General features: G+C 44.9%; 1 protein-coding gene across 1 annotated transcript in view; it reads left to right on the top strand.

Moving 5' to 3' along the window:
* Positions 1-22,212, top strand: part of LOC128897261 (translation initiation factor IF-2-like) — a 30,805-nt gene extending 8,593 nt beyond the window's left edge. The window contains exons 2-3 of the mRNA XM_054162181.1: positions 12,371-12,576; positions 22,103-22,212. Coding sequence (XP_054018156.1) covers positions 12,371-12,576; positions 22,103-22,159 — 263 coding nt within the window. The 3' untranslated portion in view covers positions 22,160-22,212. The remainder of the gene's footprint in view (positions 1-12,370; positions 12,577-22,102) is intronic.
* Positions 22,213-27,151: the final 4,939 nt, after the last annotated feature.

The raw sequence follows: 27,151 nt of genomic DNA, 5'->3' as shown, positions 1-27,151 counted from the left end.
ACAGGCAGCACACTGAGCCTTTGTCATAGGGCTCTGTCCCTGGGGAAGCAGCCTGGGGAAGCATCACCTAATTCTGAAAGGAACTGAAGAGTGGGAAGAAAGGAGGTGAATGGCATTCCTGAAGTATGGGAAAAGAAATATTTTATCATGGTTGCCTTGGAAACTGGGAATGGACAATAAGCTCTTAGAGGTTTTATCATTTCCCTTAGCACTTGTAGCACACAACCTGTGTGAAGAGGAGCATTATCATACACAAGGAAACTGACAGATAGCTGAATGGGAAAAAATCTATGAGAGAATCTGTGCCTCAGTCAACTGAACATATCCCAGCAGACGGGCTGCAGAGGCAACAGGAAGATGACAATTCCTGAGGTGTTCCTAAAGGATATGAAGAAGGCACCCTGATAGGAGGGATTGTATGGGAAATAAAGAGGCAAATATCTGGGAAGACTGGATTTGTCACAGAGAAGCCCATGCAACCCTGGGCACTCACATATCATCCTGGAGCTCTCATCACTGCCAGACCCACTTTAGAATAAACCAGGTTGGAAGAGACCTTCAAGATCATTGTGTCCAACCTATCATCCAACACCACCTAATCAACTAACCCATGCAACCAAGCACCCTATCAAGGCTCCTCCTGAACACCTCCAGTGATGGTGACTCCACCACCTCCTCGGACAGCCCATTCTAATGGGCAGTCACCCTTTGGCACCTTTCTGTGGTCCTGTACATCCTTAGTCTAAATGGCCATCTCTTTCACAGCTGTTTGTGCACTTCCTCGCTGCAGTCTTTGGGTTTTTTTCAACCCATGGTGTATTACTTTTCTCACACTGATTTGTTGTGGTGCCTTTGAGTGGAAAAGGTCAAGCAGATCTAGCTCAACCCCTAAATGACAGATCATGCCCATACACCATCAATACATAAACCAGGAAGACATTTCCTTGGTTGCAATGCATTCATAGGCCAGATTCACTCTCTGTCCTCAGCACAACAAACATCCATTTTGTTGTGGTTGTGACTATTTTGGCCACTTTGCAGTGGTGCTTTCCCCATCTCCCTAAAATATTGAACTTTTGCTTCCTGCTCCCACTCACATTCCTGCTCCAATATTTCCTTCAGGATGTTTCTCTTCTTACCCATGTGAAAAAAAACCCTGCAGACACTTACCACATGAGGCACATCATGATGAGAAATACCCACCCTTCTCATGAAGTACCACCTCCCTCCTATCCATCTTACTGAAGTACATGCCAAAGGTTATCTGCAACCACTCTACACAAAGCTCACTAATTCTTCCTTCATGATTGAACCACTAAAAAAATGAGCTTCCTTGGTCTGGAAAACAGCTTACACTGAATCCAGATGTCCACAACAAGAAGAGGAGCTATAATGTTCACATCCTCTCTAGAAGCAAGTAGTTCCTCTCCATCCCCATACCTAGACCAAATTTTTGCAATAACACAGTGTCACAGACCTTTCCACGTCACATTACTGTCAGTGAAAATTTTACAGTGATTGGGCAGCCTCTGCAAAGCCATAAAAAATATCTTTTCCTGCTGGCAAACGCTAGGTATACATGTCTATCATTTACAACCCTTTAAAACCAGCACCACTTCTTACATATTTTCAAGCTTATGACACACCAGAGCAGAAACCTCCCCATTTCAACTCCTCATGACAACTTTTGATGTAGCTGATATCCCAAGCCCTGATGGTGAGTTCCGATGCTAGAGGAATCCACTACTAGGACAGACCCATTCATGGCTACGCTTTTCTCTTGTGGCTCTGAGCTCTGCTCACGTCTCAAATTTGACTTTGTCATCCAAAAGCTTTGCCAGTGGCAGGGGCCATCCAGTTCTGCACCACTACCTGTGTCCTGCCAGTCATTGTGGTCTTCGTGAACCCTAAACCAAACATTTTGTGAAGTAAAACTCTTCACATAAGCACTCCACAAAGCATGATCTCATCTTCCTACAGCTCATTTCATACAGCTGTATCACCTCAGTATCCAATGTCTCAGGAAACCCCAGATGCAAATTCTTCTGCTTGCCTAACAACAAATGCATGTGCATAATCTCATGCATATTAATAAATCTTATAATCATAGCACTTAGCAGAATGTCCTCCATCTGCTGCCCAATAGACATTTGCAAATGGTGCCAGTAACACTAATGGATGGCAGGAAAGGATGTGAATCATGAGAGTTTGGCAGTTTAATGTACTTACCCCTCATGACCAGTATTCCTGTGGTTTCAGAAAGGTGTCCTGCGATATACTGCCAGTACATTTGTAGAGCACAGAACAGACCAAGGAACTGCTGGATGTCAGGACACCACCCAAGTAGTGACCAAATAGTTCATTCGTAAGGATTGTTAAGACAAGCATCTTAGACTATCATGATGAGGAGAGTGAGCCAGGGAGTTTGATATAGTGCATACAGAAAAATACCACCCCTGAACAGACATGGCCAAAGCTCTAAAAAAGTCAACATCTTTTCCAGCTGGGGCAGAGACATCCTTTGAAATTTAGAAAAAAATATGAATACTAGAGAGGGAGAAAACTGCAACCTGTTTTCCTGATTGATAGCTGGGATTGAACCCATTGGTCATTGAGCTATATGGCTGTGCTGTGACAGGCCTACCATTTGCATCCCCTCTTTCACAGTAAGAAGAAACATGCTTCAGCTGCCTTTCTGTAAGAGTGAGGCCTCTCCCTGACTATATTAATATACATAGTGGCCTACAGTGTGGCAATCCAAGGGAGTAGTGAATGGGACCTTTAGGTGGCCTTCACGTCTATGTGGGAGCCCAGAGGGTGATAAGTGATGTTGTGAGAAAGGGTGGGAGTTGGAGATAATGAAATGCTGTATTGTTGAAGTGGATGGCAAAAGCAGTTGAGGGAAAAATTGTCTGTTAGAATAAAACAAAACAGTGAGCTCAAGGGTTGATAGGCTGTGGGAAAGTAGTGTAAAGCAAAGTAAAGCATGTATGAACCTCTCAGTAAGTAGCCACTGGGTCTGCAGTTCAAGGCCATTCTGTCCCACTTGCGGCAGTGGTCACCTCCTCACTGACTGTCTGTCAGTTCGTATTTCATCTCTCTGTGTTGAGACCAGCAGGCTCTGGAATCAACATACTGCATGCTCAGCAATAACAACATACAGCAAATATGATCTGAAGCAAAAGTTGGTAAAGAATTACTGCTGCTGGTAAACACTTGGGTTTTTTGCCTGATGCAGCACCAGAATGAATGGGCTGTTGTTGGGTTGAATTCTTTCCTTGTTACTAAGCAGGTCTTCCAGTAGCACTTGCAAAGATAAGGGGATCAGATCTCCAAATTCAGGGTGAAAGCTGATCGCTAGATCATGATGTTCCTTCCAAGGTATCAGGTAGTGGCCATTACTTCACACTATTGTGTTAGCTTGGAGACATATAAAATACCCTATTTTCTTTATTCCTAAGACTGAGATTGTTGCCATCCCATTAATATGTTCTTATCCTCTTTTCTTGCTTTTCTTCATTTGATGTGTAACTTGACACTTGGCTTTGCTTGACACTTTGCTGCAGAACCTATATCCCAAGAAGAACACAAGTGACTGTGGGTCATATTTGTTTGGTAGTAGGTCTAACAGATGATTGTCTTCCAAGGCTGGTTGGCATATAACAATTTCTGTCTTGTAAATCTGAGGACTCCTCTTTCATCACATTGTTTTACAACAGAGATAAGTGTGTCCTGCAAACACATTTCTGGTCATCTGAATATTTTTCTGGATTCACTTTGACTGTGTTCCTTCCTTTTTCATGTTTGCTTTCCACAGTTATCATAAGGAACACATTTTCTGGTAGGAATACTCACCAAGTGTGAATTTGGCATGAAAACACATTTCAAACTCATAATAACATCCACTCACATCACAAAATAATTACAGAAAGTTACACTCACCCACTTGGGAACAGAAACATATCACATCATCAGAATATCAACATCTCCCAAGGAGCTGGCCACAAATGAGACACAGAAGCACAGATTATTTCAATAAATTATTTAGCAAGTAGGTCTGAATAATAGCTCCATATGTAAATATTGTGAACTCTTCTCAGACAATCTATGAAGAGAATTTTTTTACCTGTGTTTCAGATTAATTATTCAGCCAAATACTTGGAAAATAAGTGATATGTAGAACTTCTGCTCTTTAAAAAGTCCTTGTTTTAACCATCTAATCTTGTTAGTAAGCTGGCTTCTGACATTGGAATGAAGCAGAACAATTTCTTCCTGAAGAGCACTGCCTATATCTCAGCAACATCCTTTGAATGCTAGTAGCTTTCTTAAATGCTTCAGGTTTGTGAAGTTATACCTAATATAACTGAGATGAGACACTACGTCTCAACACTTGTGCAAAGATGCTCAAGGTCATAATTAACTTGTTTCTCAAAGTGATTCAAGAAATTAATGGAATGAGCTTCAACAAGGCCAAATGCCAGGTCCTGCACTTGGGTCACAACAACCCCAAGCAACACTACAGGCTTGGGGAAATGTGGCTGGCAAGCTGTCTGGCAGAAAGGGACCTGGAGATTTAATTGACAAGCAACTGAATATGAGCAAGCAGTGTGCCCAGGTGGCCAAGAAATCCAATGGCATCTTGGCTTGTCGCAAAAATGCTGTGTCTGGCAGGAGTAAAGTGGTGATTGTCCCCTTGTACTCAGCTCTGGTGAGGCCACACCTCAAGTATTGTGTCCAGTTTTGGGCACCTCAATACAAGAGAGATGTGGAGGTGCTGGAGCAAGCGCAGAGGAGGGCAATGAAGCTGGGGAAGGGCCTGAAGAATAAACCTTATGCAGAGCAACTGAAGGAGCTGGAGCTGTTTAATTTGGAAAAGAGAAGGCTGAGGGGAGACCTCATTGCTGTCTACAAATACCTGAAAGGACATTTGTGGAGAGGCTGGTGCTGATCTCTTCTCACAGGGAATGGCCTCAAGCTGTGACTGGGTAGATTTAGACTGGACATTAGAAAAAGAAATTTAATGGCAAGAGTGATCAGATGTTGGAATGGGCTGCCCAGGGAGGTGGTTGAGTCACCAACCCTAGATGTGTTTAAAGGTCATTTAGATGTAGTGCTTGGGGATATGATTTAGGGGTGAACTTTGCAGAGTAGGGTTATTGGTTTGACTTGGTGATCCCAAGGGTCTTTTCCAGACCGAATATTTCTGTGATTCTGTGATTAACAAAAACGGTTCCTCATGCAGCTTCATTTGTTTCTTTTGCTGGATCAATAACTGTATTTCCTTCTTCTTGCACCTCTCCTGAGTTTTATCACAGCACCCCACTAAGGAAAAGATTAATACATCCTCTGTGTGTGTGTGATCTAGTGACTGTCTTTCAAAACCACATTGAAATGCCTCCACAAGAAAAGCAGCCTGCATCCCCCTTGAGCAACAAAGTCTGCCATCTGGTAGGTTTGTTCTTTATAGTCATTTAGAGGATATTAAATCTTCCTTTGTATGCAGAGAATTAGGTGGTGGAGGAACTTAGCATTCTGTTTAAGAAAAAGAAAAAGGAAAGGGAGAAAAACCAATTCAGAAAGTCATTGTGTCCAGAGAAGAATATTAGAGAGGCATCAAGTAGAAAGACAAAAGGCAAGCCAGCACCAGTTCCTTTGAAAGCAGTAAATCATTCCAACTGGGGTAGTTGGTTAAGCTCATTGTTAGTTGGGTAATTATCATACTTCATTAGAACTTCAGCTCCTAAACATATTTTGAAACAAAATATTTCAAAACAAAGAGCCAGGAAGACCTAATAGTGTCAAGGGGAAATAATGGAAACAATATGTTTCAATATAGTTTTAAGAAACCCATAACTCTCCATTTGCATAGCTAAATTCCTTATCTTTGGAAAATTAAGACTTTTCCAAACTGTTCTCTTTGGTCATTGAAGAAATGTTAAAGGTATCTGGTTCCTAAGGGAGAAAATTCTCCAGACAACTCTTTTGGTTTACCTTGGGGTCTTTCAATGAGCCTCTAACCTGGAGACTAATGGAGCAGGCTAATGCTTACAAATCTGTTGTTTCAGCAGATGACAGGAGCATTTGCCTGGGTGGAGTGCCCCTTCTGTGAGGCTGTTTGCAGACTCTTCCAGCTGTAGGGATCAGGTAAATCCAAACAGAGAGTGAAGAGCTAGCAAATCTATGAGCATGATGGAAATTCAGGCAACTTGTGCAAGGCCTGATAACCTAAGGCAAATGATATACAGTGATCAATTTTATGCTACTGACATTGTAAAGACATAGACCAGCAGCTTCCAAAACAGGCTTCACAACCCTAGAAGGTTTAATCAGAGCAGGCTAATTTTATTACTGATAACTGTGGTTGGCTTAGGCATTCTGTAAGTCAGAATTCAAGAAAAAGAAAAGTTGAGAACATTGAGCTAGACAGTACTGCAACAAATTGCAGAAAAGCCCTGAAATTGAAACCCATTCAGGCACCTGTACCAGTGAAGTGACCAGTGCCACACAGAACAGCCCTGAGCTAATATTTCTAGAAATAGGGGGGAAAGTGGTAGCAAACAGGAGTGTCATTTTGTGCCATATTGTTGCCTCACACTGCAAACTTACCCAGACTTGCAGGAGTCAGGTAGGCAGGACACAGTTACCTACCTGGGACTGCATAATCACCTCAGGTCTATATGAGCTATGTGAGAGTCAGAAACTCTAAAATGGGAATTCAACTGCTCTTGAGTTATGGCAAAGATAGAAGCAGCCCTCAGAAAGGCACTATACATCCAAGAAGCCTTCATAAAATTACTATACATCCATTTGTAGTGCTGACGCAGCACAGGGCATCACCTACCCACAATGTAGATACACGTAAGCCAGATGGAAGTACCAGATGCATATTGGAGGAGCCTTTCAGCTGGCATCACTACCTGCAGGGAGTAAGAACCCTTTAGCAGCAGCACATGTCCAAACCCTCCACTATTCCCCTGGATTCACAGAGAGTTGATTCCACCAGACTCATGTGTCAGCAGGTTATAAAAAGTTTTAAGTTGCCTTTTCTTTTCCTGGTGCTCTGGAAGAAGTTGTACTAACAATGAGCCACTGCTTGACAGCTCTGAATCCCAGGCTGTTGGGATACAGTGTGACTTCCAACATATTGCTTCCAGCCCCCACCACCCACGGGGAATGGCCTGGCAGGGAGTGCAGCACAGCCTGTTAGGAGGAGCCTCTAACAAAGAGATCCCTTATTGCCTGTGCTCAGCTTAAGGGCAGCACCCACATCAGTCAATGCAAGGAAGCTACTTCAGCTTCTTGCAGGTCAAGAGTTCAGAAGCACGGTGATAACTTTATACAATGTTTTGTGCTATGTGGCCCAGACTAAAGGATGCATAATGAAAAGTAGCACATCCAGAAAGGATAGAGGGTTTTTTTTTATCTTGAACTGTAGCTTCAAGTCCATGCAGGAATGTTAACCCTAGAGGGCTGAAGAAGGAAGAAAACATTAAAAGCCACCAACTGCTGTCATTGGACCTGGCTTCACTCCAAGGTCTGTCAGAGAATAGATTGATTAGAATATATGGTATCCTGGAAACAGTCGGCACCTTCAGCTGGTTATAAAACCATTTTAATTGTCTTGCTACCACCATGGCAACCATACTCTCAGCCACAGCTTCCAGGAGATGGGCTGTTCAAGGACAATCTTGTGCCTATAGACCACACCTGATGATATGCAGTGATTCAGATGTGTAAAACCTTGCTCCAGTGTCAGAAGGGACCAAATTTGGAAAGAGAAACAAAGCCAGTGCTGTAATACATGGTAACTCATTATCATTGCCAACATTAAGCATAATAATTTAAACAAACCATTGGTATTACACATAGAGGCTTGCGTCATGGCAATCTCTTCAGGTCTTATCCCACAACAACCCCTGCAGTGCTGCACACCCACGTGTGGGGTATGCAGGGCTATATTCCCTGCACAGTAGCAACAGATGAAGATGTGTGGCCTCAGAAGTATATCATGAAGTGAAGCCTGAAGGGATAAGGAGAGGGTGTAAGCTCTTTGGCCAAGGAAATAAAAGTGTTTTAATAAGAAGTTACTCTCCTCCTTCCTTCTGGTGAATTTTTGATATTTACTATCAGAAAGCTCAATGTTATTTTACATTATTTTCCCAGCCTGAAGCCCAGTCATCTGAAGCCTCTGTGATTCTCATGCTCAGTGCATGTTAATATACCTTGCCTTCTCTGGTTCAAGCAGCACCATGGCACAACAAGAATTTCTGCCTCAAATGTACATGTATCAAGCAGGAGCTGGTCTCTTCTGATTTGTGTGAGAACTGAGTCTGCCTTTGTCCATCTTGCCTGTGCCTGCTTGGACTGAGGAACTGTGCAGCACAGTTTTTCTTCAGGATGTGTAGCTGTGAGACTTTACATATTATAAGCTGCTTCATTCAGTTGAATTCAACCAGAAGATTGAAGGACTGAGAATATTCAGTCAGGACTGGGGTCATTAATTGTCTCAGAGCACTCACAAAGTGACCTGCACAGCTGACAACAAGGTACAACATCTCAATTCACAGTGAGAGGTGTGTCCAGGAGGGACAGCAGCACAAAGAGAACAGAGGTGGGGGAAGAGGTATCAGATTCACAACATTAAATCCACAAGGTTAATGATGCCTTAGCATGATCCATGTTTATCTGATTCCTTCACTTCATCTGAGCCACCATGGCTGCCCCCCCCCTACTTTTGCTGTTACCCTGCAACAGGGAGGGAGGGGAGGGAGGGAAGGAGGGAAGGAAGGAAGGAAGGAAGGAAGGAAGGAAGGAAGGAAGGAAGGAAGGAAGGAAGGAAGGAAGGAAGGAAGGAAGGAAGAAAAGGTTTATTTTATCTTTAGCAAAAACATTTATGGCAAGACACACAGTTGTATACATGCTGTGTGGATGGCCAGTTGCCACCACTCAGCTGATGCACCAGCTGCATCTATGAGCAGATACAGAGGCTGGACACATACAAGGGCAAGCACTTCTGTAGACATCCACCTTGCAGGAACTGCATGCCTAACCTGGGTGCCTTTGACAATATAATGTCAGATTTTGGTAAAGACTCAAGGCTGGGGCTTATCTGATGCAGAAGTGCTGGCATCGAGGGCTGGCACATGGTCCCTTCCCGATAAACTAGAGAGAGCACATGCAGCTGGTGTCACGCAGGACCTCAGCAATGGCACATCTGACCAAGCTTCCTGGTTCTATATAGGTCTTCATCTTGACTTAGTGTTCAGCAGAGTACCCTTCCCACACTAGTCTTATTCCAGGTCTGAAAATGGAAACCTCTTCTCTTGAAGCCAAGAATTATTTCTGTGATATTTGCTTAATAAAAGCACCTGTCAATACTTGGGGTCTCCCAGCATAATTAATAATAAAATTAAATTCAGTCTGTGCAATGTTCAAATCAACTCCACATGAATAACACTGGCTGACTGGCACTTACCCTGTTCATCATCTAAAGAACCTTTGCTGTCCAGCCTATTTTAGAAACCACAGTGGACCAATATAGGGCTTCCAGGAGCCCATGTGGAAGATATTCTATCCAAATCCTCAGCTTTCTCAACTGGTATCTAATCAATTTGCCTATGGTGGGAGGTGAATTCTTTACTTGAGACCTCAAAGTGGCAAGTAAAACCCCAACACCCTCTTGGTGAACACCAGGTATGTACTGGTTGCTTCATCTGAACACTTTCACTAGCTGTCACAGGCACATATTGAGCTGACAGAGGCATGGACACAGTATCACAAGTGTTCATGCGAGACACAGAGTGGAGGTATTGCTGTAAGAATACCATCAAAAAGGATATGGGGATTTCTCACAATTCAAAGGTACCTCATCTATTCCCTCTGGTTGTCCACATTGCTCCTTATTATCCATGCTGCTCTATCTGGTAGTGTCCCATCCAGCTGCTCTTAAATCAGTCTCAGCTGGCAGTTGCCCAAAACCCAGTGGAATCCAAAGAAGAGAAGAAAGCCCTCAGCTGAAGCCTGGCCCTTGAAGGCCCCAACATGCTGGTGGAGAAGGACAGAAAGGCTTTGAGCTGTACTTGTTACCTAAAAGTCCCTCAGGAAGAGGCTCAACTGCCATAATCTCTGTGATGAGCAGGAGCAAAGCCCCATTGCACTCTGCAGGACACCATGGGGGCTTAAGGCAGGCAGCATGTCCCACAGTACCCACAGGGCTTGGTGCAGCCCCTGTGTGCCAGCAAGGCACATCAACCACCCAGGACTGCACAGATCCTGTGGTGGAGACAGGAGCTCATTCCTTCCTCCCTTGCAGCCACAAACCCAAAATATATAGTTTCCACAAAACTCATTATAGCTTTAAAACATCTTTTTTTAAACATTTTTTTTTTTTTCCAGACAGCAGTTGTCTTTTGCAGGAAAAAGTGCAGGCAGGAACCTGCTTTTGGGATGTGGAGAGTAGTAGTGGAAGCAGAGGGAAAGGTCCTTCAGTGGCACTACACTGACCCCCCCAACCTCCTTGAAGAATTCTGGGGCCACTAGATACAGAGGGCAGCAGCAGCAGTTTCTCTGTTTCATCCAGTGGAGCAGTTTGCTCAGCCCCATGGCTGAATCTGGTCATGTCCCAGCCATCTCTGCACTACCCCAGTGCCACCCTAATATCACAGGGAGACCTTCCTCCTAAAGATTTCCTGCAATTCCCAGTGTTACTGGGAAGCTGGTTTCAACACCCAGCCTGTAAATCTACCCTCTACAGTTGCTCTGTCCTGAGACAATAACTCACTGTTATCAGTCTGGGAACAAAACTGCCAGAAACAACTGGCCAGCCCATTGCTGCTCTGGGATTCGTCCTGAGCACACTGCTTTTCTGTGCACATATTGTATATATAGGCTCAAACCAACAGCTACATTTTACACACACTTGCAAAAGGAGTGTGTAAAAAGCACACAGTTCAGGAGCAGCTCCTGAAGGAGAGCTGACACAACCAATTCTTGGGTGGCTCTTGAGTTGGGGTCTGTGCCCATAACCCAGCAATGGAAAATATCCAGGTAGACACACGCTCTTTACAGGCTGTGCACAGATAGCTACATATACCATTTGGGAACAAATTGCTTTCACCCCAAATGGGGTCACTGAGCGTGGGCACAGATCCCACTCATCCAGGGTCCGGGGTGCATGAAAAGGTGAACACAACCATGCCAGCACTGTCTCACTGCACTAATTCAATTACCTTTCAGCATTGCCCATGGAAACAGGCAGGTGTCTTCCCTTAAATCAGCAGAGGCTCTTCACCAGCCAAACACGAATCACCCTGAAATGGAGGCTGAGCTCCTGGTTTCCCGACAACTCAGTGTTAGCCAGAGCAAAGGAAATCAAAGATGGGAATACACATTGCCTCCTCTTCTTCTGCCTGCTGCTGGCCCAGGAGAGGCTCTGGCACCCTTGGATTGTCTATGCACCCTGTGCCATTCATGTGTGCTGGCACTGGTTTTGCAGGACATCATGTAAACTAAAGGCTAGAAGGGTCTCCTACAACTGATACCCGTCTGCACTGTGGGGCTCCTGCTGCTTCATCATTCTCTTGCATGCTCAGACTGAAAGTGCCACTCTCTGGAAAGCCATCAAAGGGAAGGCTTGTTATGGCAGCTGTGGTACATGTTCCTCTTCAGAGTCCCACTGCAGCTGGGGCTGAGCAGAGGGGACCCGAGGGGCTGCATCTTTGCCAGCTGAACCTGAAGCTGCAGTCACTGGGTGTATGGAGGGAGGAAGGCAGGCCTCAGCCCCCTCACACTTGTGCTGGAGCTATTTCCCAGGGGGATGCACGTCAGTGGGAAGGATCACGGTCCTTTGTATAGCCTGTTTCAGGGCCACATCCCTCCACCACTGCTCTCCAGCCTTCTGCCACGAGAGTGCCTCACCCCACGGAGTGTATTTTCTGCCCCTTTCCTCAGATCACGGATAGCAGCAGAGCTGCAGGTGCTTCCCTGGCAGCCTCTGTAGTGGGTTTGAGGCGAGCTCCTGCCAGCTCCCTGGCAGAGGGGGAGCCCCTCATCACATTGCTGGTAAGGTCTGCCTGCCAGCCCAGTGATCTCTCTGGACGAGGATGCTGGCCGCAGGAGAGTGTGTCCGTGCCGCGCACAACTCACGCTGAAGTGGAGCACCCACCTCCTACAAAAGAATCAAAAAACGTTTGTCCCTCCTGAATTCAGCATTTTCTTAGCAGGGACTGCTGCGGGGGTTCGGGAGTCTCGAGTCAGGGGCTCCGCACTTCCACGCGTGTCTGCGGAAAGTGCCGGGACCGCGACGGGGGCCGGCCTGGGGCGCGGCGGGGGGTGTGCCATGCCATGCCGTGCCAGGGGGGCCGTGGCTGAGCGCCGCCCAGCCGGCTTTGCCGGGGGAGTGGTTTCCCCGCGCCGGCAGCGGCGGGGCCGGTACGCGGGCTGGGAGGTGCCGCGGCGGCGGTGCCAGCGCCCGGCCCGGGAGGATGCGGACGCGCTGACGGAGCTGCCGGCTCCCCTCTGCCGCCGTGCATGGGAGGCGGGCGGCTGCCGCCTCGCCTCGCTTCGCCTGCCCCGCCGGTGAGCCGGGCCGGGGGGGCGGGGGAGGTTCTCCGCCGAGCTCGGAGGAGGGGCGGGTGGCGGGGCGCGGCGGGCAAGGGGCGGCTGCCCCGGGCTGGCTTGTGGCTCCCGGCGGCAACCCGGGGAAGAGCCGCCACCTGTAAGTCCTCCGGCAGGGTGCTGCCTTCCGCCGCCACGGGACAGAGCGCCGGTGGCGGAGGCGGCAGCTGGAGCCGGGCGAGGGTCGGTGTGGGGCGGACGAGGAGCGGGGCGAGAGCGGGAGCCGTCCGAGCGCCGTCCGGGAAAAGAGGCTCCGTTCCGTGGAGCCGCGGGGGAAGGAAAGGCGGGACGCGTACCTCCGCCTTGGGTCCGTTCTCCAGACCCTTTTTCTTCTTCTTTTAAAAAAATTTTTATTTTCAAACTGAGTAAAGGCTATTGAGGAGAATTCACTGAAAAACGTGTTCTCCTTTGAAAAAACCACCCAAATTGTTCAGCAGCAGAAAGGACTGCGTGTAGGAATCCTGATGAATGAGCGCAGCAGTAAGGGAGACGCTGGTTTGTGGTCTGCGATCGCCTCGGCCGGTCGTTTATTGCCTTAATTTATTTTTTTTTTCCCCCAAGGCAACTTTTGAGGCAAGAAAGCGTGTAATAAAGCGCGAGTTTAAGACAATGCTTTTGCTTGCAGCCTAGCTAAACTGGGTAAACGAACACTGAAATCCTGCTTTTCCCATCACGTAGTAAATACCACACATACGATTAGCTGTAGCCAAAGAAAGAACCTCCTTTGCTCTCTAAATGAAGACTATGTTTCGTTCTGAGCAAGGGGTGTGAGTATTTTCCTGCTGCCAAATGAACATACCACAAAAATTTTCTTTTCATGTGAGACAGAACTGTGTTTGTAGATCTCTGAATACGGCTACAGTTGCGGAACCGAGTTAGGTTAGCCTGGACATAGCATTAACCCCTCAAGCTGCCCACAATAAATGACATACAGAGAGAAATTTGCTTCCATTAATCTTTCCCTGACTGAGATCTTTACTGCAGTTGTGTAGTCAGTAGAGGAAAGGAAGCCCACCAGGCTACAGGCTCAGATCTTACTGAAGGACCCAGAAGTTGGTGTTCACACCTGTCCCATAGCCTGGTTCTCTGCACAATGCCTCCTTATGAGTCTGGAAATGAAGGTGAAGTGGGGAAATCTGCCTGCACACAACCAGGCTCCAGCCAGCGTTTTCCATCTCTTAGACTTAATGAACAACAAATTTTCTGCCCAGAAAAGAATCCAGCTCACAGCTCAGGATTTTGATAATTAATATTCCGTTTTAAAAACATGTTTTCAGAGTCAACATTGTGATTACAGAAAGAAAACAAGCAAACGGGGAATGGAGTGACCTGGTTTCCTTGCTTTCCCAATCTAGCCTGACAATTTGTTGATCAAGTTGAATTTCCTCTAATGTCTCTGGTATATTACTTCAGCAGAAGAAATGAGTGCACAGATAGTCACTACTTTCCTTCCCATCTCACAATGATCTCTTTGTATTAAGCAACAGGCTTTTGGACAGATCAGGTATCAACCCCACAGGCTGAAATTGCTCCTACTCTCTTATTTCTGAAATTATGCCTCTGTGTTTGAGCCTATTTAATCATATCTGTCTATTTCGGAGGGGCGGGTCAGAGAAGTCTTGATCTGAGGCGGATCCTATGTCATGTATGACAGGTGGAGCCCTGATGGAACTTAGAGGAGACCATCATCTGCCTCAGCAACAGCCCTTTGCTCCTCAGAGGTGCACATTCTCTGAAACAAGTCTGTAATTAATCAATTCCTGTGTTTTCCATCTTCAAAAGAAGGCTGTACTGCAGACCCCTGGAAAACTGCAAACCAGTAACAACCAGGTAGAATGAAAAAGACTGGCTGATAGCAACAGGTTCCTAAAACCTTATTTCAGCCCTCTGTTTCAGGGTTTGTCCCTGCTTGATCGCAGGTCATTAGGGGCTGGGATAACCTCTCCTTCACAGTTTGGGGAGAGTACGACCAGTACGATCCTTTGCAGAGCAGATACCAGTGGTGGGAGTCCAACAGGACTGTTCTCATCAGAGTGCATTGACCGATCCCACAGCATTTTGCCCCATTTTGCCTCAGAAGACTAGGAGAAAACAGTCCAATTCCAACTCCTCTGTGGAGACCACTGTCACATCTGCAAAATGTAACCTGAATTTCAGCTGATTTGTCTCTGATGTGCACATGCATGAACTGCCTCTGTGCAAATATTTAGGAGACCTCTAGATCCGGAAGGTGCATGCTAATTGGTTGGCAGGAAGACTCATATCCCTATTAATGCATATCTGCTTTCAGTGTTAATGACTCATTCCAAAGAAAACATACTGCATTTTTATTTTTTTTTAATAATTTCTTTATTTTTAGCTGTGTGTTGTCCTCGCCCTCCATTGTGCCCATTCCTACTGCGATAGCACACAGTGTTCTCATATCCTCCATCTCAAGCTAGGGCAACTTTCCATACTTGGAAATTCAATTACGGTGATGGAGTTTTAATTCCTGGAGAAAACCAGCTGCATCTCTGGTGTTAGCTTGTGATGTGGTGACACCTGTGGTTGTGCTGTTAATTACCAAGAGGGAACATTAAAAGTCTTTTTCCATTGTCTTTGTTCTCCAAGGGGTGTCTGATGGGATTTTTGTTTGCCTTCTTTTTTTTTTTTAAAGAAAATAAAAAGGGAAAAAAAGATAATATAATACTTGTACTAGGTTGGCTTTATTAAATTCTTTGCTGAATACTCAACACTGCATCATGCTGCAGCACTGATAGCACTGTGTTCTAATTTCTCCAAAGTTACAAGGAAATAACTAGTTTATATTTTTAAGTAAATACTGTTCTACCTCCTGTACTTAACCTCTTGTCCTAGTCTGTTACCTAAAAGTAAGCCCAGTGACACACTCTCGAGAGTGTTCTTTCACCATGACAGAAAGGCATCAGTCATTTTGCAATCCATTTCCCATGGGCTTTTTTGATGTAAGAATCTCTTACTCTGTGTTGATGCTCTAAGGTCAGATTCCCACCCCCCACCCCCCCATTTGCTCATGGGACTGTGACCTGAATTCAGGACCACCCACAGTTACCTGGGGAGTACTGCATAGAAGCACAGGAACCCAATTTCAATCTGTCACCAATTTCCACGGGGGTTGTAAGGTGAGGGACAACTGTGGCATGAAGTATGAGGTATTCAAGAATCATCTTCTAGGAAAGAGCCCACAAACAACCATTTCTTTCTGAGACCCTTTTTAATAACACTTACTCTGAATTAGTGGGACTGAAGTTCTTATTTGTAAGCTGCTGTTTTCATAAAGTTGTTCTGAAAAATCAAAACCAATGCAAGGTTTGCTGTTTGAGCAGAGCCTGAGAACACTCTCCTCAGCACATGCATTTCTGATCCCAAAAGCAAGTTCTTAGATGAGAGAGTGTTTGCACATCGAGTACCAGAAGAGATACCTCTGAAAACATTCAACAGCTTGTTGAGGCTTATCTCTGATTTTGCTGGGGCTGTTTTCTTAATGAGGTCCTTTTATATCAATTAGCTGCTGAATCTGATGTTAAAAAAAAATAAAAATCCAAACTTTCTCTTGGCACACAGTTCCATGAGGACTCTGTGGAGATTTCCATGATAGCAAGTTCTACTAGCATTCGGAGGAGCTGGCTTAGTCATTCTTCCCATCTGCTCTGATTCTTCCCCCCTCCACGGCTCTGCACATGCTTTCTGGCTGTATGCTCCTTATCCCTATCTCTGAGTATCCTGGCTGGCTGCCCCACTCTCCTCCCTTGCCATACTTATCCCTTGTGGCATCTTCTGCAAGGAAGCTCAGGTAGTTTAGTGCTGAGATCAAAGAGCTGAAATAAATGAGCTTCTCTAAAGCAGGCAGGAAAAGAAAAACCCAAAATCCCACCAAGAAAACATCCATAGCAAGCAATCTTGCAAACATCATCTGCAAAAACCCTTGAAACAAATCACCCCCAAATCATGAGATTGCTTTAAAAATTATCATAGTTAAATACAGAGACATTTTAATTCTTTTTTGCTTCTTCTTTGACCATTTTGAGTCAAGTTTCTAGCTCCTTGTTTTTGCAAACAGAGCCGTTAAGGAGTTGAACAACTACAACTAACTGGAAGTTGAGGTTTGTGTGCAGTCGTGGCACTCCAGAAGCTGGGGATGTAAGAACAATGTCACCCTGATGTTTCGCTGTGCAACAGCAGGCGTCAAGGAGGCTGAGTTAGTGTGATCCACCAGAACCATGCCCTTTGTGAGCCTGTTTCCTAATGTTGGTAGTCCACAGATGAGTGTTTGAGAAATTCCCAGGGTGATATTTACCCCAGTAGCTTCTTTGGAGCAAGAACACTGAAAACTGCAGCTTGCTGCGAAGTTCATGGTGAGAGGCAGCACAGCCTGGAAATAGCAGCCTCCTACCCCTTTTCACTCTCCCAAACTACGTGCTGTGTCTCATGCTGAAATGCCTGCTCCTCCACATCGAGAGTCACTTAATCTCGCTGCTTCCTGAGAGAGATCGACGTCTTCTGCAGAGTGCACACTGTTGAGGAGAGGAAGGCAGCTTTGGCCTGCAGAGAGCAAAACTCAAGTACTGTGTGGGTGGCCAAAGACAAGAGCTTCTGAAATGAGGGAACAGAACAGATCTCTAATCTCCAGACTCTGACACATATCACACTTTTCTCAGTTGCTTAGGGAAGAGACTTGCATCCAAAAAAAGAAGTGGGAGGTTTAAATAGGAGTTCATACACGTACACATTTATCTTTTGTGGGTCCATGCAGTAATTTACATTTCTTTAGTTCCGTGGAACCCACGGCACTTCATAAAGTGTATCCATTACAAATGTGCAACCAGGGGAAACAAGGAAGCTGTCCAAGTTCCTATCCACAGTATCCTAAAGCTGAGCCCAGTAGGCAGTCACAGAAATTGGAGGCTGCAGAGTGTCTTTGAGGTAAGCACTTATTTTGGGTTCTGCTAAGGTGCTGAAGCTAGTGTCCCACCCTCAGCAGGGGCACTAGGCAAGGTCCTAGCTCTGAATGGTCCCTCACCTGTGTGGCCTGAATCACTATGCTCCATCCTCCTGGGACTCTAACATAAGATTGAGACAGAAGCACCTTGTCATGCAAAATGCCAACATTTCCTTGCAGGGATGGGTCTTCTGGAGTCATGTGAGCAGCCCCTTCATGGCTTCATCCACCACAACGACCATAGCTCTTGTCCTAGATCACCCACTCATTCATCCACCCTGGCCTAGCTGACAGCTCAATCTTCTGTAGCAAACTGGCCCATATAAGGCACCCTATGTTCTTCTGGGTGGAAAAACCAACTTGGACCTGTTTGTTTTTTGTGAATTGCTGTGCATGGTTCACTGTAGCCCATCAAAATTTTCCACTTTTCAAAAATCAAGCAGTGGAGCATTGCTTCTCCTGCCTAACATCATTCTTATGCATTTTCTGTCCCAATTTTTCTTGTAATAAATAGCAGGGGTTTCTTTTTGTAGCACATACAAAGACTAGACTCCTTGAATGAAAAACAGTTTGCATTTGTCCAGAGGCTTTAGTGGGGTGAAGCAAGGGGGGGAACAGATGACCAAGGCGAAAGTCCTGGCTTGTTTGAGGCACCATCTGAAACCAGTGGGAACAGCAAGTGCTCTGATTGCATGGGCAGGATCCCAAGGCTTGGCCTGTACACTCCTCCTACACGTGAGGCTGAGCCCACAGAGTGATGTAGGGGACATCTGCCCAGCACAGTTTAAGTAGGGGGCTGGTAAAGCCCCTGAGATTGTCCCAGTGAAACAAGAAAGGCAGGGATCCCATCTCTGCAGTGCCACAAAAAATGATAAATTTGTATATGGAGCAGTGGTTCGAGGCCAATTTCTGCTGCTTATCTAAACTTACGTGTTAGAAGGTGCACTCTCAATGTGGTGTTGTTAGGCTCATAATGTTTCCATGAGTGTTCAGTAGCAGAACGATTAACTCAGGAAGCCCAGGAGGACAGGAAGATGTACTGCAGCGGACCTGGCACCCTGAGGTTGGTTCTCCTTCTGCCACCCAGTTATTTCCAGCACTGGGGCAGCTGGGAGAGGAAGGGTGATGCTTTCAGAGTAGGAGGCATCTCTAAATAAAAGTGACCTGATGTTGTTGGAAGTGCTGCTGCTTCCTGAGGAGTTGTTCAGGGCTTGGCACCACTGAAATGTGGTGCTTCCTTATCAAGAGGCTGATCTGTGGGCTGCTAGGGTTGCAGCTTGTAGCCGGTTCCTGTTTCTGTTTTGCTCAATGAAATGTGCTCACCTTAAAACCATCTACTTTGCAATTCACAGTGGATTTATTTCAAGGAAAGGCCTTCACTACTGTGCATGGTGGAGTCCTCTTCAGACACAACCAGGAGAGACAGCCAGGCTAGGCTTCCCACACCCTCCAACTGTCTGGAACTGCTGCACAACATCCTGCTTCCGTTGCCTAGTACTGGTTGTCCACTCATGGGTGGGGAGGTTACCCCTCAGGACAGACCATGTCCTTGTGATGTAGAAACACATGATGTGTTGCAGATGCTTTCCAAAGTTGGAGAGAAGCCTGAAGAGCACCTTTCAGTGCTGGGGTTTTGGCCTTTGTGAAGCAAAAGCACACCGTTGTGTAGAGTAGGAAGCTGAAGCGTCTTGATCTAGGGAAAGGGGCCACCACTGAAGTTTGGTCTCACTGGTGGAATCAGCTCTCTTCCCATTCCCTTGGTTGTATTGCTGCACACTTTTCTTGGTGATATGGCCCCTAAAGAGACAGGAGACCACCAGCTCATTGGAGTAGTCCTTAAATTAACTGTTCTTTCCTGGGAGGAGTAGCCAGGCCCTACAGACACAGGAGGGGTTGGCTGGGCAGTCTCACTGGTCTCTGATACTTGAGACTTCTTGGTCATTCTTAATAGCAGCACAGCTATGTTGCTACTCCTGGAGCCAGAGAAGAATCATAGAAACATAGAATAATTTAAGTTGGAAAAGACGATCATAGAGTCCAATCATTAACCCTACCTACTAAGTCTACCACTAAGCCTTATCCACATTTGCACAGCTTTTAAACAAATTCAGGGATGAGAACTTAACCACCTCCATGAGCAGGCTGTTCCAATGCCTGACAACCCTGTCAGTGAAAAAAATAATTGCCCTAATGCCCAGCCCAATGTGCTCCTCTGGTGCACCTTGAGGCCATTCCATCTTGTTCTATCACCAGTTACTTGAGAGAAGAGACCAACACCTACCTTACAACAACTCCTTTCAGGTAGTTGTAGAGAGCAAAAAGATCTCCCCTAAGAAGCTGGTTATCTAACTGAGGCAAAGGAGGGCAAGTATTTTGGGTGCAGAAGAAGGGTGGGTTGAGTTGGACTAATCAGTAAGGCAGAAAGTTGGGTAAAAGTACAAAGGGACAAGAGGAGATAAGCAGAGAAAGGCTTTTCTGGAGTAATTCCCAGACTGTTTCCACTGCAGTAAAGGCTTGTTGCATGGTCTCAGTAGCCATGCCTTGGTTTTAAAAGGTTAAACAGTATCACAGAAGGCAGGATATTAGTTTGTACTTCCTCTAGAGTCAGCTAAAGAATATGGTCACATCTATTAGGTAGATAAAGTGAGTATTTCCTCTTCAGATAATGAATACATTCTGGTGTTTTTATACACTAGAAACACTGAATTCCTGAATTCTTCAGCAATCTTGACTGGGAAGAGATTTTTGCAGTTTTAAATATGGCTGTGGGGCTGGGAGAAAGGACTTTTCTCACACTGCAGTCCTTAAGTGATTTGGGTTTTTTACAGCTTTCAAGTAGCTGAGCCCTAAGGGCTGACATCCCCTCTCAAACATTGTGTGCACCGTAGAACAGAGTTGCCCAAAGCATTGGAGAGGAGATTGGTCTTGGGTCAGTTCAGCCTGCCTTCACTGAGACTGGAGAAGGGTTTCATTCATTTAGTACTGCATGAATCCTTTTGTACCACTAACCAAGCATCTGAAAATACATCCAAGTAGCAAGTGACCTCACTTGGATTCCAACCAATGATCATGTGGTGCCTGGTTCATTATCTCTTACACCATTTTTTCTCTCATTGATAGATGACAGTGAAATAACTGTTCTTATTACATCCAGTCTTTTCTAAAGGAGAGGTTGAAGGTAGACAAGCTCATGATGAATTTTCCTAGGTTTAATAGTAGTAGTTTTTTTAATGAGTTGTGGGATAAGGTCCTCTTCCCAGAGTATTAGATGACACAGTATCAGATGCTTTCTGGTTTCCAAACAAAAGAAAAGTACTGAATGTAGTCATGAATTTTCAAGGGACAAAACATCAGCCTCTCTGAAGTTGGTTTGGTCATTAGTTAGGAAAGAAAATTGCCAGACAAGAATTAAGCCTTCTGAATTGAATCCTGGAGATGGAGATGTGATTTCCTGCTTCCCTAATTTGCAATAAACATGGCCTGTGGCATGAGAAGAAACTCTAGAATGCAAAGCACAATTTTACCTCTGTCACTGTTTTTGAATAAAATCAGTGTGCACTTAACCCAGTGTTATAAATCTTGCTAGGAAGGCTTCCAGAGCAGGTAGATTTGTTTAATCACTCGGGCTGGAATCCAAACCACTGGAGGATATAAAATATATACACTGGTGCCATTCACTTCATTTAAAACACTTTTTTTCCCATCCAAGGAAATAGCTGTGGCTGGCACGAGCATGTATTTGGCAAGCTGTAGGGCTAAACAAATTTCTCAGAAAATCATCTTTGGCCAAGATACTGACTGTATTTCAGCACTGTAACTCCTCAAGCTCTTCAGCTAAAACTTCCTGACAGAGAAGTCATCAGAAATCAGCGATTTACACTTTGATATGGTGGGGTCCTCCTCTCTGCTCATCAGGCTCTCTGTTCTGACACCAGTCAAACTATTACCTTCAGTTTAGAGCAGACCTTTGCAAATATCACATCTCCCCTGACTTCTGAAAGAAACATGCAGTAGGTGGTCCTGCTCTAGCAGGGGGCTTGAACTAGATGATCTTTCGAGATCCCTTCTAACCCCTAGCATTCTGTGATTGTTTCAGCATAGTTCATCTTCATTGCATTCACAAGCAGGAATCTTTTCCTTTGATGTTTTGAACCACGTGTCACCAAGCATGCTCTTTCTGCCAAATAAGGGCAATTTATTTATTTTTTTAATTTACTTTTCAGCTATCATCAAAATTCCATTATGGGAGAATTTCTGCACATCCCAGTTTCAGCAGGCTTTATGTAGTTCACACCAAGGAGTAAGACTTAGGTGTTTCAGCTAAGAGCTTTGGGTGGTTGTGAAACATTAATTGCCTCAGTAATTCACAAGGTGCTCTATGAGCTGCCTCTTTAGTGAGATAAATCCCATCTGACATAGAAAATCTTACTGGCCTTCGTAGTAGTAGATTGATGCAGCAAATTTTCAGCAGTGTTCTCACACTGGTCACTGTTATTGTGTGATCTGACTCTGTCGTATTGTCTTTTTCAGTCGCTTTTTGGATTTGACAGAGACTTGGTTTTACACGACACTTCATCGGCGACGTGAACGCCTGCAGCAAGGACAGTTTTTGGAAGTGACATCCATTGATGTGATTGAAGGTAATGCACTCTCTCCTGTCATTTCCCTTTGTGTGTCATTTATCCCACAGGGCCTCATGCAGAGGCCCAGGCATCCCCTTTTCCTCCCCATCCTGGCTGGGGAGGTGAGAGCAGGATCAGGACTCAGTTTGGTGCCTGTCTGAGCATCCTCAATACTAAACCTTGCTTCAGGTTAACAACTCTTCCTAGCCATGGCCCACAAATGTCCCATAAAATGTAGTCTTGCTGCTCTTCTTAAGGAAATATTTGCTTGTGTTGCACAACCTGCCTGCTTTCCATAGCCACATAATTGCTTCCCATTTTTGAATCCTGAAGCTTCATTCAAACACTGATTTGCCACCAGGAATTTCACAGGTCAATTTTGCCCTCTGTTCAAAACCTAAAATAAAAATCTATGCATTGTTGCTGAGGACTCTCTTATGGTAGGCAGTTTAGCACTTCTCAACCTACATATTGCTCTGTATGTCACTGACCTTGTTAGTGCCATCACAAAGATCAGAAAGTGAGCTGTGCATTTGCTCCATGTCCCTGGAAAATGTGCAGTTCTGGAACTGTAGTAATAGTGTGGTCCTGAAACTGTACTAATTGCATCTAAGATAATCTCCTCTAAATGCAGTTTTCTCACAGAAAAGCAAGAACAGATTTTGCTTTCTTTTTTCCCTAATTGGTATATTTGCACATAATTAAACCTAGGGGAAGTAAATGCATCTCTTAATTCACTGCCACAAGAATTTTAAGGTTCAGAAGAGGTGACTCATCCACCAGAACAAAATTTATTCTTTGTTTGTAAGTGCTATTTATTGCCTTGTTTTGCATCACTATGGCTACTGTATGTCATTATTGATAACAGCATCTACCATACATAAACTGAATGCACGACTGAATTTAAAAGAGATAACATTGCTTACAATAATTTGCTCGTGTCACCGACTTTTCTGTTGCGTCTTAGTATGCCTCACGTAAAAGTGGCTCAATATTTTTCCATCAGAACTGGCTGAAAAGTAAAGCATTCCCCTTCATATAGAATAAAGCAGAATATAGGCTTTTAAAAAGCCCTAAGCACCCAGAAAACCTCTTTTTTTTTTTTCTTTTTTCTTTTGTTAATTGGATTCTGCAGTTTTATAAACACTTCAGTCAAGTCCTACAGGTGATTCTGAAATTTCAGATGACCTGATTTGCAGCAGTATTCTCAATAATGTTATGTCTAGTTACTTTTAGTGCTAAATACTCAGTTAAGCTTGTTAGAAGCACCACTGCTTTCACAGCTCATATAGATTCTTCTGCTTTCCTTTACTGTTTCTGAGTGGAGACAGAACAATTAATCTATTCCAGTTAAAGCCCAATTCTTTTGCCAATTGCTTGGCCCCATGTTCTTTTCTGAGACACATAGAGTACAATCACTTCTGCCATCCTATTCAATCAAAGCCTTAAGCTGCACAGATTTGGTGAAACGGCCTGGGCTTCAGCAGCTTGTGAGCTGATTCACTGAGGCATCTGCTGTAACTCTGACAGGACTGTCACCATTTCCTTAGCCAGAATCATTTGTCTTTGTCATTTAGAAATAATCTGCAGGGTGTAATGTGGTCTTAGGGAAGAACAGAGCCCATTATTGCTCAATACTAGAATTTCATGAGGTCTTCACAACATCTTTGAGCTCATATGACACATTTAACAGTCCATGTGTGGATGTATATCTCTAATGTCCTGTGGAACAAGGGCACAGAAGTGCTTTAAACACTTGGTTTGTATTGAAAGGATGCTAAAATAAACCAGCCAGCTGTGGATGACTGCAGTCTCCCACTGGCGACTGGAGACCAACCCCCAGGACACACAGAAGTCGGACATGTCTTCTCTGGGGTAGCCAGGCCCAAGACCATAAATCCTGGCCCCAAATAATCCAAGATTATTTCTATCCAGACACACTTTCCCATTTCCCTTTCTTTGCAATCCAGGACAGCTGGGAATGGGGTACTGAATTCCAAAAAAGATCTGAAAAGAAAGACATTCATCTTGGACTTGGTCAGAGCAGTGGGGGTCTGGGCTACTCCAGGTTCATGACTGGGTCTGGCTAACAGGCAGTGTCAAAACCCCTTAGATTAACTATTTCCAAAGAGCTGGGATGGAAAAGAGGGGTCCTGGTGTGTCCCAGTGTGGTTATTCACAGAGGCAGCACTGGAGGATCAGGGGGTATGCAAAAGGATCCCATAGGGACCAAGACAGAGACTAGGACTGGGATGGGGGAAAAAAAAAAATCAAGGACTGCATGATCACCATGGATGATCAGCAGGAGGAGGCAACTTTGGGAGTGCTGCTCTCATTTTGGGCAAGGAAAGGTCCAAGGGTACAGCTCTCTGCTATTAAATGCTGTCTGGGATGACAAGGACAACTGGCACAGCTGAGCCTATGGTCATATCTCTGCGAAAGGGTCTCCCATTTCCAGGTGCTTTCAACCATAGGTGCCCAGTGGTATGACCCAGTGGATACTGCAGAAATAAAAGCATATGTAAAATGAAACAAAAGAAAAAGTATTTTACTGATTAAGTGGTCTGTGGTGTCCTAATGTGATGTCCTTGTGGAGGACAAGGGCAGGGAGCTCTAAACTCTCTTCCTAGTAAGCAGAATCTGTCCCTCTTCTACTATGCCATAGCTCTGGGAAGAATCAAGCTGTGTAAACTAGGGGATGCCAAGATCAGAGGTTTGGTTCAGCCTCTTGTTGAGTTTCAGAGCCTGGTTCTGTTCACCTGTTGTGTATGTGTGTGTAGCAGGAAGTGTGCTGTGCTGTTTAATTCGGGGCTGGTGCTTTGGGGTTGTTTCCTAAGCTGATGGATGCCTCAAGTGTCTCCTGCACTCTTTTTGAAATCTGATGCAGTGTGAGTGAATGCCTCTATGACATCACACTGCTCTCTGCTAAAGAGAATTAAAGTCATTGTAGAGGGTTTTGTAATAATTTCAGATATTGTAAAATTTAGTTTTGTGGGGTATTTGGTAATGTAAGCCTGGAACAAGTTATCCTCTCTACAAGTTATGCTCTCTACAACTACCTTAAGGGAGGTTGTAGACAGGCAGAGGTTGGTCTCTTCTCCCAGGCAACCAGTACCAGAACAAGAGGACACAGTCTCAGGCTGTGCCAGGGGAGGTTTAGGCTGGAGGTTAGGAGGAAGTCTCTACACAGAGAGAGTGATTGCCCATTGGAATGGGCTGCCCGGGGAGGTGGTGGATTCACCATCACTGGAGGTGTTCAGGAGACTTGATAGGGTGCTTGGTTGCATGGTTTAGTTGATTAGGTGGGTTGGGTGATAGGTTGGACGTGATGATCTTGAAGGTCTCTTCCAACCTGGTCTATTCTATTCTATTCTATTCTGTTCTGTTCTATTCTGTTCTAGATGTTTTAGTTTGTGTTTCACAGTAGGAGCAGCCTTTACAAAGAAGGCTTTTGTGCAAGAATTAATGGCAGCATTTAGTCATGCTTAAAGGGGTGCTTGCTGTGGCAGGTGGCAGGGCGATGTAATTGATGATGCCTACAGTCTGTCTGCTGCAGGAGCCTCCAGCAACCAGTAGCTGCTGTACCTGACAAATAAGAGCTAGAGAGAGTGAAGTGCCTGGGGCCAAACCTTACTAGAGAGGATGTATTCCCATCCAAAATGAACATGGCCTCTTCAGTCTGTAGGTCAAACAGAGTGGCTCAGGCTCAGTTTGCTCCTATGCTCTTAATATGTATTATGAAGTTTTCAGGCATCCTCAAATTTTTCAGTTGCATGCTGTATCCATAAATCTCAAATGTGAGGAAAATCCTAACACTGCAGGGATGTGCAGCTACCCAGCTGCGGTGAGGACTGCAGCGGCTTCTCATCCTTCTGCTCCAGAGTGCTGCAGTGCCCAGCAGAACGACGACTAGCACCATAGTGCCTCAAGTGACAAACAGCACAGGGAAATGCTTAATGGACACAGAAATAGCTTAGGTTCCTAAGTTTCTGATTTAAATGAAATTTAGGTATGAAACCATCCCTGATGCATTTGAAAATCCCACTCAACACCTCTCTGATAAGTAAAGACTACTGAAAATCTGGCCCTTAGATACAGATACAGATGATGTGTCTGGAATTAATAGTTGAAAAAGAAGTTCTGGGTCATGACTAAATGAAATAGACATCTGGGAAGAGCAAATATTGAAGACATTATGAAGAGTCAGAATAGGAATTTAATTCAAAGCCGACATTTCCATGAGTAACTTTTTCTTAGTCAACAGATGTAATGTCTGAGTTCATATATCAGTAATAAACTGGTTTCTGATAACATTGGAGGACTCACATTTACCTGCTGATACTTCTGGAACTGCATGGGAGCCCTCTGTGCTGTCCTGCAGCGACAGCTGAGGTTGATGCTCTGTTCCATGTCACATCAGGCAGCTATAGCAGTTGGCTTGGAGAGCCAAGGAAAAGCTTCTTGGTGGGCTGTTTAAAAACTACAGTCTGTAACATGATTATTTTAAAGAGTATGTAAAGCCAGTGTCTTTTGATAAATTAACTGTAGGCCCAAGCTCAGAGATGAGTTTTCCCATTCTGCTTTAATATTTGCAGCATGACAGAGGTGATGAACACACGGGAACCAGTGATGGAAGAATTTGCACTCAGCCAGACTCCTGAGGAAGAAGGAGGCCCTTCAAGCCAGGTAATATTAGGAAAAATGGAAAGTATCCCAAGTTGCTTCTCGAAAACAATTTAATGCAACTAGTAACTATCATATATGTAAATGCTGAATTGCAGAACACAGTTGCCAGAAGAAGACCTGAAATACTTGTTTGATCCTAGTTAGGTTTTATTTTTAATAGGTAAGAGTTCTGGAAGGAAGGTTTTGTCAGTGTCTCTGGGGCATGGTGACAGTGAGTGATGCCTGGCCTCTGAAGGGTTGCAGGCAGAGGCTGTCATGAAAAGTTCAGATC

Source organism: Dryobates pubescens, chromosome 5 (assembly GCF_014839835.1).
Source record: "Dryobates pubescens isolate bDryPub1 chromosome 5, bDryPub1.pri, whole genome shotgun sequence".
NCBI lineage: Eukaryota > Metazoa > Chordata > Aves > Piciformes > Picidae > Dryobates > Dryobates pubescens.
The sequence above is the reverse complement of the archived record's forward strand: the minus strand, read 5'-3'. Positions and strand labels throughout refer to the sequence as shown.